Here is a 14,780-nt window from a genome sequence, read left to right on the forward strand (position 1 = left end):
TTTATAATGGTGCTACTATGATGCTGGTATGATTTGAGCTGGAAACCGACCCAGCAGCCTAAACTTCTCTTTACATTTTTTTTATTAGTCTAAAAATAATGCTGAGTATCAAAATCAAGGATTTACCAAAGAGCATAAACTACAGTTTGATGCTGATACCTCAAATCATGGCTTGGTCTTTACATAACAGAACTCTCTGTATGGGAAACATGTGAAACATTCATATGTCTGATGGGGAGGAGAAATAAAACATTATCATATATCTCATACCTCATTTACACCTGGATTAAAATGTGTTTTGGGTGATTAGCTTGCAATCAGCTTTAGCACATGAAAGTAAAAGTGTAAATGCATCAAACCAGAGGAGTGACACAAGCTGGACAGAGCAAACAGTCACCAATCAGATCTCCATTATAACACATATTAATACCAGGGGCATTCAATCTCAAAATGACTGTGTTCTGTTTTGCTACAGTTTTCTGAATGTACATCTTTCCTTAAAACCCTGTGAAACAAGACATTTTCTCTGGCTTTGGTGGGCGTGTTTGAGCTGCCATACTCAAATGTAACAGGGTGTTGAATGAATAACATTTCCATTTAAATAAAAGTTTTTCTGGGTGTTGTCTGGGTTAATGTGATCTTATCTAGGTACAAACTGGATAGGAGATGCGTTTGAATGCCAAGTGTAAATGTCTTAGAGAAGCAAGAGAAAAACAGAAACAGGGAAAGCAAAAAGCAACAATAAATATAAACTGGTATATTACACATTACTGTTCATTATTATAAACATATCTGCCACTATTGCCTCCATTCCCTCCTCAACCAACTACCACTTAAACCAATCAAAACGCTGTAACCGATCTGTAAAATATACACAACAATGTAACACTTTGACTTAATCCCTCTGAAGTGACACTTGCCTCCTGAAGGAAAACCTTGTTTCCCTGCTGCAGTTCCTGCTGCCTCTGTACACTTTCATTTACGACTCTGTTCCCTCTCCAACAAAACCTCCATACTCACAACGAGCACATCTCTTAACCCAAACACACCATTTAGACTGAGATTTAGTTTCACAGTCTAAATTCTCAGGAGTAGGAAAGCAAAGACAAAGGCAATCAAATTAAAAGAAATACAATAGAACAAGAATAGAACATGAATATGTTAATATATGGTACTCCATTTTTAAAACAAACAAAATATCATATAGTCTGTACACATTGATTAAATACAGTGTGATCCGTATACATTCCTGTGTATGAAAACCGACATATATTTGTATAAGAACATCAATGTAAACATAGTACCTTCTGTAAAACATGTCTAACTTATAAACTTTCAGCACCAGCTGTACAATGCATCATTATATATAAAAAACGTCTGTATTCACACATTTAGTGTCTAAGAAAATTCCTTATGGAGTTAAAAGTTGACAAAACATAATCCATTACTTTTACTGGGGGGGCTACTGTTAGATAACTGAGAGGGAGAAGTGTCAATCGCTCTGTGTCCAGTGAAGGCACATGGAGGAGAAAGACAAACAGCCATGGTTTCCAACCTGTGGGCACTTCCTGCTCTTCCAGAGCCGCTGAGGAGACTCTGTTGGTGTTTGGACGTCTGAGCTCAGGTCTCACTCCCTCACAGCAAAGAGTCGGAACGAGCCGCCCTCTGTGTTGCTCTTGCTGCAAACACATGACAAGGAAAACGTGTTACATTCGGTGAGATGGACGACATGACGTCTCCTTAAAACTGAAGAGTGAAAGTGAATCTTGATCGCCCCCCTGGTGGCTGGCTCCAGAATAGATCATAAACATTGCCTCCTCCGCGTCGACAGATGTGACATTGACGTAAAATAAAACTTTCTCAATGAGGGTTTCTGTCATTTCATAAAAATATTATCACAATGTTGGATATTCAAGTGTACATTTCCTAAAAGTTTGGTTTTAATTAGTTATGTCAAAACGAGGTGAAACGTCTTGACAGCTGAAATTGACTCTAAATTACGTCAAGAGCACAAGATGGCGGCGCCTGTATCCAGGATATTCTAGCTTCATCGGGAGGAAGTGGAGACACATCGTCCATCTTGCGTGCATCTAGAAGTCTATGGTTACTACTACAGATACACATGCTGTAGTTTAATAGTTACTTCAGAAAAGTCAGGGGAACTGTGAGAAAAAAATGGGAGATTGGAGGAAAATGGTAAAACCTGTTATTCTGAATCTTAATCTCTGTGTGTGGACGACGGTCCAAAACACTTAGAAGTAACCCAATAGTATTTTTTATAACACCTTCTGTTCTGTTTCCTAAATGTCGGATTCTTTCAAACTGCACAACCCCAGCTTGTAACACAGGCTGAAGTAACGTGAGTCTCAAGCACAAGCTGACATAACACACGTCGTGACATCACAGTTATATTCCCAGAAACCTGCCTGTGGAGCCAGAGGAGTCACCTTATAGCAGAGTTCAGAGGGAGAGTAGAACTGTTATGACTAAACTGAAGTCCAAGTGTTAAATAGGCGGACTCCCCCTTTAAGTTAAATAAAAACACATCTTTTGGAAAATCCTCCAATCAGCCAAATTAAATTAAAATACAAAAAAAAACCACACATCCGCCAAATGCCACTGGCAGCGTGACTCATTGTTACCGTATTCTGAACCGACCTTGCCAGCTTCCACATGTGCTAAACCTGATGACTGGGTAATTAGTTCATTATTGGAGAGAAGTTGAAGTTCTGCCATGATCAATAATCGAGATAGGCCCGAGTGATTGGTATCAGATCACAGATAATTGCACATATAGGGAAGCACTGACTAAGTGGTCGACAGCATTTCCATCCCCGAGTAATTGGATAGTCTGTGATTACTTCCCCAGTCGGGTCCAAGCTGCCCACCCTGCCTTGACGCTGCTGGCACACGGCACGGACTCGGTGGTCTGACCTCCTCTCCCAGTGCCCTGAGTGGGGCCTTCCCAGCTCCGCTTCACATTTTGTAGATTCAGACTTGCAGCGCTTTTGGCCATTCAGCACTTTGCACACTCAATTGAAATGCCTGAGTAAAGTAAGCACAGATCCCGCGTGTGGCCCATCCACACATCAAACCACACCATCACTCTTACGAGCCCACATGCCAGCTGAGGCGGCCGCAGCAGCTTCTTTGCCTGAGCCGAGAGCGCTGGAGCCGGCCAAAGACATGAGAGTGATGTGAGGAACATGGTGTGCAGGCAGGGAACCCGCTACACGCAGTATTACAGGAAGCATAAATCAAGAGGGTGTAGTGAGTAAAAGAACCTTTTCTGGAATATTTAAGACGCTCGTGTTTCATTCCAACAATGGTGAACATTGTATTACAATTGTATTGTATTACAAAATATTACAGGGAGCTTCTTACAACAAAGGAGGTTTGGAGTTTCCCAGCATTTAAACAAATTGGTACTTGCTGATGGAAAATGTCACACACCAGGTCTTTTTTTTTGACATAACGTCTCTTAAATACTTCACAATGAGACTTCAAGGAGCTAAATAGAGAAATATAGATTTATGGGTTTCAGACAATCTCTAACGTCCCTTTGATAAATTGCCACCATTCGACACTCCGCCTGATCCATCCATCTTTGTACCGTTTGTTATTGTGCAAGAATCTGGGAAGATCATTTCTGCAGAAAGTAGATGACCTCAAAAAACTTTGCAGTACCTTTCGGACTGGATGCCATTTTTCAGGATTCCAACGTAGCTCTTTCTCTTGTCCAGTGGCAGAACGTCCACTAAGCCTCCGTCGGCACCGGTCGCCCCTGCGTGGATGGCTGCTTTACAAATGCTGGAGCTCTGTGAGGCGAGAGTGTGTCAGAGGAGAAAGGCTTTTAAAAGATGGAAAACAACTTCATCACCATCACTTTGTTGTAAATGCCTTTCACAGACACATCACAAACACAATGCAAAATGCATTGCAGCAGCTCGCGGACGCACTCGAGTGTTTGATTCACAGCCCGAGCCAGAAGTCTGGCTCCGGCACAACAGACCATAAGTAAGCTCTTATCAACAGTCTGGAGTGACATCATTCATTTCTAGTCCAAACACGGATCACACTGTCCATGCACCCCTCCAACATTTCTAAGCAGACGGTTTTCAGCTTCTACGCCACCACAGGAAGAGAGTCGCTGCCTGACACCGGCAAAAGCTTTTGGGCACGTTTGTGTCTCCTACCCTCGGACTGCAGGGTCACACATCCCTGGCAGTCGCTGGCTTACCTCACCATTAATCCCATCCTCCATGACCCAGATGATGATTCAACAGCTTTCCATAACTACCGCGCATCACAAAGCCTGAACACATCCAGGTATCCTTCCCTTTCTGTCTCAAATAATAGGCCATAATAGGCCCAGTGTGACTCATGGTACATTTGCTAAAGTTCATCCAGAACATACACAAAGAAACTTTGAATTACTTACATCTGTGTAGATGTTGTTCCCAATAACAGGTGACCAGTAGGAAGGCTGACTCTTGCAGTTGGTCGGGCAGAAAACTCTGAGGAAGAAATCGGACGTCAGAAACAATCAAAAACCGTATCTTTAACAGTTTGGTGCTTTAGTGAACAACATGATGGTGGATGGGAGACGGCACCTCGGGCAGTGGGAGTAGGGCTTTTTGAAGGGACAGATTTCAGCCACCGTGGTGTAGCAGTCCACTGTCATTTCTGTGACAAAGAATAAGAAGAACTCTTAACATACTGACTGTGTGAATCTGTAGGATCACGACTCAAAGCTTTACGTAAAGGGAACACTTCACTTACCCTCCACCTTGGCCATCACAAAGGCGTTACTGGGTTTATATTTACTGTAAAAAAGACATTGTGTCAGAAAGATCCAGTGTTATTGCACAAAGTGAGAGTCACAGCTGCATCGGTAAAGGGGAATTCCATCTGCGTTTCATTTATCTACCTGAGAGAATCAATGCCGTTCTTTGTGGCTCTCACAAAAAATGGTAGCTTGTCCATTCTCGTGATGTCGACCAGTCCTCCGTTATTGTCGATTACGCCGAAATGAATAGCAGCTCTGCAAATACTTGATTGCTAAAACAATGGAAAAACCCGCATTTATAAATATTCGTGGACAGTAAATACTATAAATGACATGTGGGGTTAGTTGTTTACGCTGGACGGACTCACCACATCGTAGAAGAGAGTTCCCCAGACTTTCCCTTTCTTATTCATGCAGTTGGCCGGACAATTATATCTGTGGTTGGAAAATGAGGAGACAAAAGTGAGCTGAGGAAACTAATTCACAGTAAAACAGAATGTGCAGTTCATATTTAAAGTGGAATTCATTCAAATATCCTGACCTGTTGCAGGTTGCTCCTCTGCACTTATCTCGCAGTCTGGTCTCACACTTAATGGTTTGAGCTGCAAGACCAAAACTAATCTTAGAGATGCACACAAACATATCAACTTTGGGGATATTACTAAGAACAATCCCTGTAGATACCTAGGTTAGGGTTGGGGGTCTTAGAAGATGGTGTCTTTGGTGTGGTGGGTTTAGGAATGGAGGGTTTGGTCGCTGGTTTCTTGGGAGTGGAGGGTTTGGGTCTGGGGGCAGGTTTGGTGGTGGTGGTACGAGGCGGCAGTGGAACCTGAGGCTTCTCCACCTCGTTCATGTCCTCTGTCTCTGAGCGCTGAGCATCTATAAATGGATGAACAGATGGAGTTCAGGTTGGAAGGTATATCTAATTTTAACATGCTCAAAAAAAGTAAATTGTCTCACCTTTGTAACACAGGTTATTCCTGCATCCTCCTCCGTAGCTGGGAGGGCACTGGGAACAGGGGTGGCCATGCTGGTATGGGGCCTCTCCAATCCAGTTACCCCTGCAGAAGTAGTGCACAATGAACAGCTTGACCAAAATGGAAATTAATCATCAGTCAGGCATCACCGGGCTCAAGGCCTTGTAATTACTTCAGTACTCTTTGCTCACTCCTATAATAGACATTAGCCCCACACTCCTCTGTGTCTCTCAGGCTGTTACATCCTGTGGGCTGTCTGGAAAACAAACGCCCGCTCTGCTCTTGTTTTTCTTTCCCCGTGCTTCATTATTATTTTTCTATTCTGAATCCAGGAGGAATTTAAACGGCACACACAAAACCTCTGGAACGATTAGAGCTCGATATCTACACTTACATCTATATCAGGCGCAGGCAATATATTATTTGTCAGCATTGTATGGGAGGGGGGGGTGCATGATTAAGTCAAGAGAGCAGAGGTGATGATGAACAGCGGAACACGGAGGAATACTGATCTTACTTTGGGGAATAGTTGCACACAAGGTAAATGGCGTTCTCCCAAACTTCCCCCCACACGTTCATCCTTGGACACATGTGCACGGCACAGCCCACTCGGCTGGTGGTTGCCCAGACCAGCTGTGAGGAGGGAAATAAAAAAAGGGCCAAAGTTAGCACAAAAATTATTGAACGAACAGACACATAGCACAGTAAACTACTGAGCTTTTAGCCGCTAGAAGTCGTAGCACTCATTCCCAGCAGCCAGTGTTACTCCAGAGGAAGAATCTAGATTAATGAGGGCCACTGGGACATCCAGGAGTGTCGGGCCTGTTATTCTGTCAGATGCACATCATTTATAAACCCAGTTTGCCCTCTGTGATGCAATCATAATCATTTTCCTCCTCCTGTTAGAGGTGGAAAAACCCCTCTGAAGAAACAGAGGTCAGTGTCGGCACAAAACGGTCCAAGGCGAAATAAAACACCTTATTAAACGGAAAGCTGCTGCGGTGGTGTTACAGATGAATGATGTGCCACTTGACGGCGAATACAACACAGCATGTTCCATAACTCCTCCTCACTTTCCTCCCAAACTCTCAAACATGTGCACTCTCCCTCCTCAGGAATGTTCATCTTTTCCCCTGCTGCAGTTACAGGCCACTGGAAGCAGTGAGTCAGCACATTGACTGATGTGTGCTGAGTGCTGGTAGCTCAGCACTGTGCGACCTCTGGATCCAGAGGGTCTACGACCCCTCTCAAGCAGCCGTATCTGTCCGGATCACAAATGCAACAGCGCATCCAGAGAATGAAAGACAGAGACAAGGGGATGATGCTCATATCTGGCACTGTCCCTTTACACTGCAGCATCCTCACAAGAATCCAGGTCAGGCAGTGCGGGATGTCTGCTGCGTCTGGAAATGACTACCAGATGGCAGTGATCGGGTTTCAGGGTGAAGGCCGAGGGAGGAGTCTGGATGTTTCTGTTAACTCATCCCTGCAGTTACAAAGTAAAGTCTAGGAGAAGAAGATGCCAGCTCACCCACTGCTGTTTGCTTTTGATTGATTTTCTCCAATCAAATCTCCAACTCTCCTCTCCGTCCCCTAACGCTTATTTTTTCGGTCAATTGCATCTGAGTTTCTGTTAAAGGGATAGTTCAACCAAAACTGAAAACTCACTCATTATCTACCATGCCAATGGTGGGTGAAGTGTTTTAGTCCACAAAACATTTTTGGAGTTTCAGGGCTAAACTTTGTTAGAGCAATACAAATTAAGTCAATGCTGAGTACTTCTTCAGACAAAATAAAACCACACATTGCTCCGTAATGCTCCTGTGATGTCATCCAAGCATCCGGAAGCCCCGAAATTCTAATTCGACTCTAAACGACGTCATAAACATCGTGTTTTAAGCCAAAATTTCCGCCGATATCTTCTGACGAATGCATTCAGCGATCGTCGGAAATGCTAACGTCCGCTAGCTTGGCCACTACTGTCGGACTTTTAGGCTTAAAATATGGTGGAAATGACCTTGTTTTGAGTCAAATGTGAATTTTGGGGCTTCTGGACGTTTAGATGACACCACACGAGGAATATGGAGGCATGTTGTGTTTTTTCTGTCGTTTTATTATAGGTCACTAATCAGCTACACTGTTCACCCCTGAAAAAAGTGTTTACCCCCCCCAATTGGCATAAGGGTGAGTAGATAATGAGGGAATTTTAATTTCTGGATGAACTATCCCTTTAAATCTGTGATGTCTTGCTTGCCGCTTTCTTTTTACGCCATGAAGTCTTCTTTCTTGTCAAAACCTGATGCCTACGTTACCCACAATGCAACACGACCACAAGAACTTTAGTTGGCAATTCTGGACTGTTATCCTCAATGCAGGTTTTCAGACTTCATGTTTCTGCTGAACTCTTTCACCTCCTCTCCTCCTGGCTATATTTATTCTCTGCATGTCTCACCTGTGTGTAATGGGTGCACATGGGCCCGGAGCAGCGTTCTGGACACCAGGGATTGCACTCGTGGGGGTAAGGATAAGTGTAGTCTTTCACCTCATCGTACCAGGCCTGGACGTGGAAGGCAGGAGAGCGGTGTCTACACACAAACACACACACACACACACACACACACACATACACACACACAGAGAAACAGTAGGCTCAGTCACAGGCCATCCAGGTACCAGGGGCAAACAGGGGGATATTTTTTGGGGGCTGCCAGGTGCCTTGGCTTGACTCCCTGCCCCCCCCCCCCCCCCTTCCCTGCAGAGGTGAGTCTGAATATGACCTGCTGGCACACAGACCTGCAGTCTGTTATGCTCCATAACAGGGAAATCAAATCAGGTTATACAAAAATAAAAGAGGAGAATCAAAGCACAAGTAAGCATGGCTCCACAGCCGAACAAATCAGTTGTACCTCCTATTATAAACATCTCTTTTTACGGAATTGAAAAGTGCTGATCTTACAAATGGGGAGTAGAGGCGCGGAGTGAAAAAAAAAAGGTTTGTTGGCACATGAAGAAAAGAAGGGGAGAGAGAGGGAGGAAAGGGGCTGTGAGAATGAGAGCAGATTCCTGGAAGGGCACCTGCTGCGATAGCTACACACTGTCATGCACAGAGACTCACTGTGTCTGGTGTGTACACAAACATGGAGCTGAAGACGCTGCCACTGACGACCACTTCTTCACATGGACCAAGACTTTTTTAAAGGAGCAGATCAGTTCAACCTTATTTATTCTAAGATAAGTTGTTTTTCCTGCTGAAGGTGAACACTCCTCTCTAGTTTGCAGGACATGGCTTCATTCTGTGCCAGTTCTTGACAGTTGATGATAAATTGACTGATAATTGATAAAAAAAAAGTTTTTTCTACAATAGAGAAACATTATATTCTTCAATTCAAGGATTCAAACAGTTTTAAATTGAGAAACTATAGCATATAACATGTAGGACTAGAAATGCTCTAGCATCCTGATAGAAGTATGTTACTGCATCTCACCTGCCCCAATGAACAGCCAGGTTCTGTCCAATAGACATGAGCAGGTCCTGAGGTCCGTGGTCCCACTGACACTCCTCCGCCCAGTGAGTTGCAGACCGCTCCAACTCATCGTCCCAGACCTGCGCACAGCGAGTAAAACACAAGGAAATTACTTTTTTCAATACGAATGGTGCAGACTTTTTAACATTCACCTGCTGGCTCCACAACACTATGGAGCCGTATAATTCACATCTTGTCCTGACTCAGTAGATATGAAACCACAACCTGTTCAAGGCCTCGGCCTCCTGCACTTCCTTCCATCCCAGCGAGCTGAAACCGAGCTGAACGTAAGTACAACATTAACCTCAGGCGGTGTCATTTGAGCGGAGCAGCCGGCGCCTGGCCCCGCTCCATTACAAATCTCCAGCAATCACAGCTGAATCCTCCACGTTTCCTGAGTGGGTTTCTTCACGGCGACGGAGAGGAGGCTGGCAAAGCAGAGGAGACACCTGACTCCCACCGGGGAGGGGGCGCTGTCCATGGAAGGAGGACGGCGTACGCACAGGAAAGCACATCTCCTCAGTACCTCAGTAAATTTCCAGCCTTTTGGTGGTCGCTGCAACACGCACACACACTGACTTTGCTGTAAGCCCAAACACAAACACACACACACACACACACACACTGCCTGTTCGCTGGAATTCTAGAGAGCAGTGGGCAGAGAGAGTCTACAGACACTTTCCTCCCAACCACAGTGCACAGACACGTAGGCCGCCTGTGCGTCTCTCAACCTCACGGACGTTGTGGTTTCCAATAATTTTCTGTGTCTCAACAATAATCCCTCTCCTTCTTCACCCATTGATGTGCCACAGAACGTTTCCCTTTCGGGCCTTATTCTCTCCATCCTGTTGTGACCCAGCCTTCCCTCGCTCCCCTGTCTTCTCCCCCGGCGAGGAGCCGCTTGCAGGTAGAACAGACTCAGCATTATTAGCCGCCTTGTTAAAGGGCAGCACAGCAGACTGGCAGTCGATCACCATCATGACTGCATGTTTCCAGCCGAGAGAAAAGGTTGTTTTTATTAAGGGGAAACACCTTTTTTCTAAGCAAAATAAAACCTTAAACCCTAATTACCAGACTCGTTTCAGTGTTGCTGACACATTGGAACCGAAGCCCAAAAATGTCTTGCAACAGCCTTTGTTTATAAAGAATTATGCAAGAATAAGTGATTGGTGGGTTACGGGACATGCCTCACCATGTACTCCATGTTTGAGGCCGTGGGGTAGACGCCCCCCCTCAGCTTGTTGTGCAGCTGGAGGATCTCCTCGCGGTCTGACCAGCGGATGGCTCGTCGGGTCCTACCGCCGGCCGGGTTGCTGGTTCCGTTCCGGTCTGCATCCTCCTGGTAGCGGCTCAGAATCTGCCTGAGCTCCTTGGAGTCAGGCAGGTGGAGGGAAGCCGAGTCCCACACGCACATCAGCAAGATGGAGAGCACAGGAAGCCAGGAGGTGGTGGTGGTGGTGGTCATTCTGACAACTTGGGCTGTGTGGGTTGGACTGTCGGGCTGCAGAACAGACGGGGGGGGGGGGGGGGGGGGGTTCTGGGTGAACGCCCGCTCCTCAAAGGCCTAGACAGAACCTGCTGGGAGAAAATGTTTAATGAGTCTTTTCCCACTGTGTGAGTCAACACAGGAGGGAACATGTTACAAACTGCAAGCACAGAGGCTCTAATGTGGGAGACTCTGGACGTTTATGAGACCAAAGTTCAGTCGGTTTACACATGCAGGTTTACAAAGGATCAAATGTATGAAAGAGCAAAATGTTGCACAAATTTATTCACATGCTCCACATGTGTGAAAATAGTAAAAACCACCCAATACAACTTCCCATTACAGGAACCACAGCCTTAATCGTGACCGTAGAGTTGAATATAATGTCAACAAAAGCAGATGAGTATGAGCTTGCAGAGGTGTTACACTGGATTGCAACAGATTGTACTGGTGTAATGAATAAACCGGTGACTGTATTGACAGTATAACCTTCTTTGAAAAGTTATCCTCATTGAGTTTGACGTCAATATGACTGTGTTGTAACATACTGTGCGTCATTTATCTGCACCGTGATACTGAAGTTATTTGAAAAACATATTCCATGAGTGATACTCTAATTATGTAGGGACAGTTATTGTCTGATTTTGAAATGTTTCAATTACTTTCTCATAAACACATACATATCATGAACTGCACCACAAATAACACACCTAGAAACTTTTGTTGCCAAAGTCTGACTTAATGATTTTCAGGAATCAGGGAAACTTTGTTTAACCCTCAGTGTCTCACAAGAAGAAATTTAGTCAGAAGTCCTGTAAAGAACATTTCTAAACATCCATGATAAAGCAGAAAATATATGACTGACTTTGCTTTGTTCCTGCTGCACTAAATGATGATGTAGAATATTCTGAAAGTGCACCGCTTCATCCTCATCTCCTGATTATTTTCTATCCACACTCAGCAGCAGGGTGGGATGCAGAGGAGGAAGACCCGAGTTCACGTTGACCTCGCTTCTCCCTGACAAAGCATTTTAGAGAAAAACCACTGCATTCCTGACACATGCAGGAGTAAAACTCTGTAACTGACCCTGCAACCGACCCTGCGACTGGAAGGCAGCAAGCTACAGGGAGGACATCCATGACTAAAGATAAACCAATATCACAAACTCTTACAGAGACAGAGGAGCAGTCAGTGTGTGATCGGAGAAGAAACAACAAACCCAGCTCCAGCGCTGGCTGCTCTTATCCTTGAATCCCTTCACCTCTGGCTGCAGAGACAGCTTGAGGTCTGGCACTGGCTCTGTGTCAATCCACATGCTGTGCCAGCCCTGGGCACCGAGAGCCATGCGGGCAGCCCGTGATGCACCACACCCTTCTCCCTCTGCCCCTCTTTTCACACTGCACCTCCACCAGCGTCTTGTGCCTGGGCCCTTCTCACGGCTCTCATGAATTTTATACCCGAGTGACAGACGGAGCAGGAGAGTGGGACTCATGCACGTGTCCACGCCTCGTCTGTGGAGCCTCTTCTGATCTGAGGAGGGGCTGACCTCCTCTCTACCCCAGCATGAGGCTGAGTGTAAACACAGGTCATGACACAGGAGAGATTGTCTGATTCTCATATGTGCTTGATCAATTCTGCCTGTTAATGAGATTTTTTAAAACATTGATAATTGGACATTTTCACTGTTCTTTAGTGATTTGCATTGTATAGCGAAATTTGGCTTTTTACTGTATTTAAAACTTAAAACGTGTCATTTTATTCTGTAATACTTTTTTGCAACTACTGTTAATAAAACATATGTCTCAACATGGTGTTTTCACATTTTCCTCATTAAAGAGTCTCACAGTGAATGGCTGTGTGTTGCCACTCGCCTCCTCTACAGGGGCATGGTTTGTAACCCACCACTGAAATGTCCCTACACTGTTGGTGGCATTGAGTTCATATTGTCACACAGACTAAACCAATGAGTCTGACACCCCTAAGTGACAAAATGAGGTCACTCAGTCTGACCAGGTACCGTCTCCATATTCTAACGAGGTGATTTGCCTTATAGAAAAGACAGATTCCATCTCGACCCCCTGCTTGACGTGAAGCCACAGTCAGATAACGTGTGAGTAAACGTGTCAGAGTAGCTCACCTGTCTCCCAGTGGGTGAGCGGGTCTCCGGGCGCTGGGTGCGGGAGGTCCCTCAGTGCGCAGCAGCAGCAGCAGCAGGACGCACAGGTTTATTCCCTTGTGAGCGCAGGAGCCTCGCTGCTTGTTGGCGCTGATCCTGGATCATAGAGCTGTGTGCACCGCTCCGCTCGCAGCGCCTTATATAGAGAAGGAGACCCCTCATGACCAGGGGAAAGAATGACTGTCTCTCCTCACTCCCTCGCCAGCCTGCCTCCCTGAAGCAGCCTGTGTTCTTGGCACACGACGCGCTCGGCGTGCGTGTGTGCGCACGCTGACGCGCAGCCCAATGTCAGCGGGAAAACTGCAAATATAGTAAATCAGCGGAGAGGGAAACCAGTGAGGTGCAGCTTCTCTGGATCACCTCTGGATGACAGTTATTACCCGGACATGTATCTCCACATCAGGCTACACACGCTCCGAACATCAGCCTGCCACAAAGCGAACAGCAGCAGCCACAACAACTGGGAGGAACTTAAATAAAGTTCATAATATTGGATTTCGTGATCATTTGAAGTTATTTTGACTCAAAACTTCCAAAATTGTTTAAATGATAGAGAATAAAATCCGAAAATCTCAAATTTCAGAAAAGTTGTGTCAACTCAATACATTTCTACCACCCTGGATTTATCACAGTTACATGAAATAGCTGCATAAAGTTCTGCCCATACAACCTGAAACAATTTTACTCCACATCAGGAGATCAGGAGAGACTGAGTGGAAAGATGAAAAACTTAAATTGGGGCAAATTCTGGTGCAAAGTGTTTTGCCAACTCAAATTGTGTATTGAGGTCAACTTTACTCAAGAAATAAAGTTAGCTGAAGCAAATTGGTTTGTAAAACCCCTGTATGTATTTTTTTCTAATCATAGTCCTGTGAGCAGGAATTTGACATTTTCTTTTTTCACAGTGAAATAAAGCTTCTTCTCACCAGGGTTCATCATGTGTCAGGGTCCTGTCACCTCACTGGGACAGACAGCCTGCAGTGTTGTGACCCACATAGTTCACATTTTATTCCAGCTTCAGCTTGATTTCAGATATTTACAAGAGCATGGTCACTCAGGAGGAATGCCAGCAAACTGAGGCCTCAGACAGTTCCTCTTCCCACAAGGACTCTGCCAGTCTGTGCTTTGCACTCAGTCAAAATACATGTTTAACAGGAAGTCTGGCCCATCATGCATCTGCTCTCTTTCTTAAACGTCCCGCAGAGATGCTGGCGAGGGTGGCTGTGGTCGGGAGCGAGATGTTCACAGGAAAATAACATCTCGGAGACATAAGACAACCTAAAGATCAGACTCACAGCTTGACCTCATGGGCTCCATTTACATTAGCAAGCAGACTACTTGGAAATCCTTCATATTTTGGCTGACCTCAAGAGAGAAGCACCACACTTTGCTTCCAGTCCTCTCATGCTCTGCTCTGTTTAGACTATCAGACATGTTGTTTATGTAGTAGAAGAGAAGAGAATAGAGTAGAATATAAAAAACTGTGTCTGCCTTTGTCAAGGCAGAAACTTGTCTTTGCTTTCATGTGTCCATTACATTTTGGATTCATGAATTTTTCAATTCCTTGAACATTACGAGACAGATTCTATAAACCTGTGGATGATATTTAGATGCATCCAGATGTCTTATGCAGACCAGGGGCATTTCCATCCAACAATATGAGGACAGTGTTTGGCGAGTGTGCGTTTGCTCCGTCATTCAGAACAGACACAGAGCCATTATGGTTAGCGATTGCACAAGGATGCATTAAACTATTTATCATTTTACTCCCAGGACAAACCTCCGTCTCTGCAGATTTACAAGCTGGCTTCATCCTGGTGTTGATCTC

The 14,780-nt window shown here is 45.0% G+C and overlaps 1 protein-coding gene across 1 annotated transcript; it reads right to left on the minus strand.

Moving 5' to 3' along the window:
• Positions 1-1,627: 1,627 nt before the first annotated feature.
• On the minus strand, positions 1,628-10,755 carry crispld2 (cysteine-rich secretory protein LCCL domain containing 2). Its single transcript, XM_061067645.1, has 14 exons — positions 10,483-10,755; positions 9,252-9,370; positions 8,219-8,351; positions 6,284-6,399; positions 5,750-5,850; positions 5,474-5,668; positions 5,331-5,391; positions 5,158-5,224; positions 4,931-5,061; positions 4,783-4,826; positions 4,614-4,686; positions 4,442-4,517; positions 3,688-3,818; positions 1,628-1,679 (listed from the first exon to the last, which is right to left on the minus strand). The coding sequence occupies exons 1-14, from the start codon at positions 10,753-10,755 to the stop codon at positions 1,628-1,630; spliced, it is 1,572 nt and encodes a 523-aa protein (XP_060923628.1).
• Positions 10,756-14,780: the final 4,025 nt, after the last annotated feature.

This window comes from Limanda limanda, chromosome 3 (genome assembly GCF_963576545.1).
Source record: "Limanda limanda chromosome 3, fLimLim1.1, whole genome shotgun sequence".
NCBI classification, from domain to species: Eukaryota; Metazoa; Chordata; class Actinopteri; order Pleuronectiformes; family Pleuronectidae; genus Limanda; species Limanda limanda.

Coding starts and splice junctions, on each gene's coding strand:
- crispld2 (XM_061067645.1), bottom strand. CDS start 10,755: ATGACCACCACCACCACCACCTCCTGGCTTCCTGTGCTCTCCATCTTG. Junction 9,371..10,482: donor CCTCAAACATGGAGTACATG/GTGAGGCATGTC, acceptor CGCTGTGCGCAG/GTCTGGGACGATGAGTTGGA. Junction 5,062..5,157: donor GAACTCTCTTCTACGATGTG/GTGAGTCCGTCC, acceptor CCATTGTTTTAG/CAATCAAGTATTTGCAGAGC.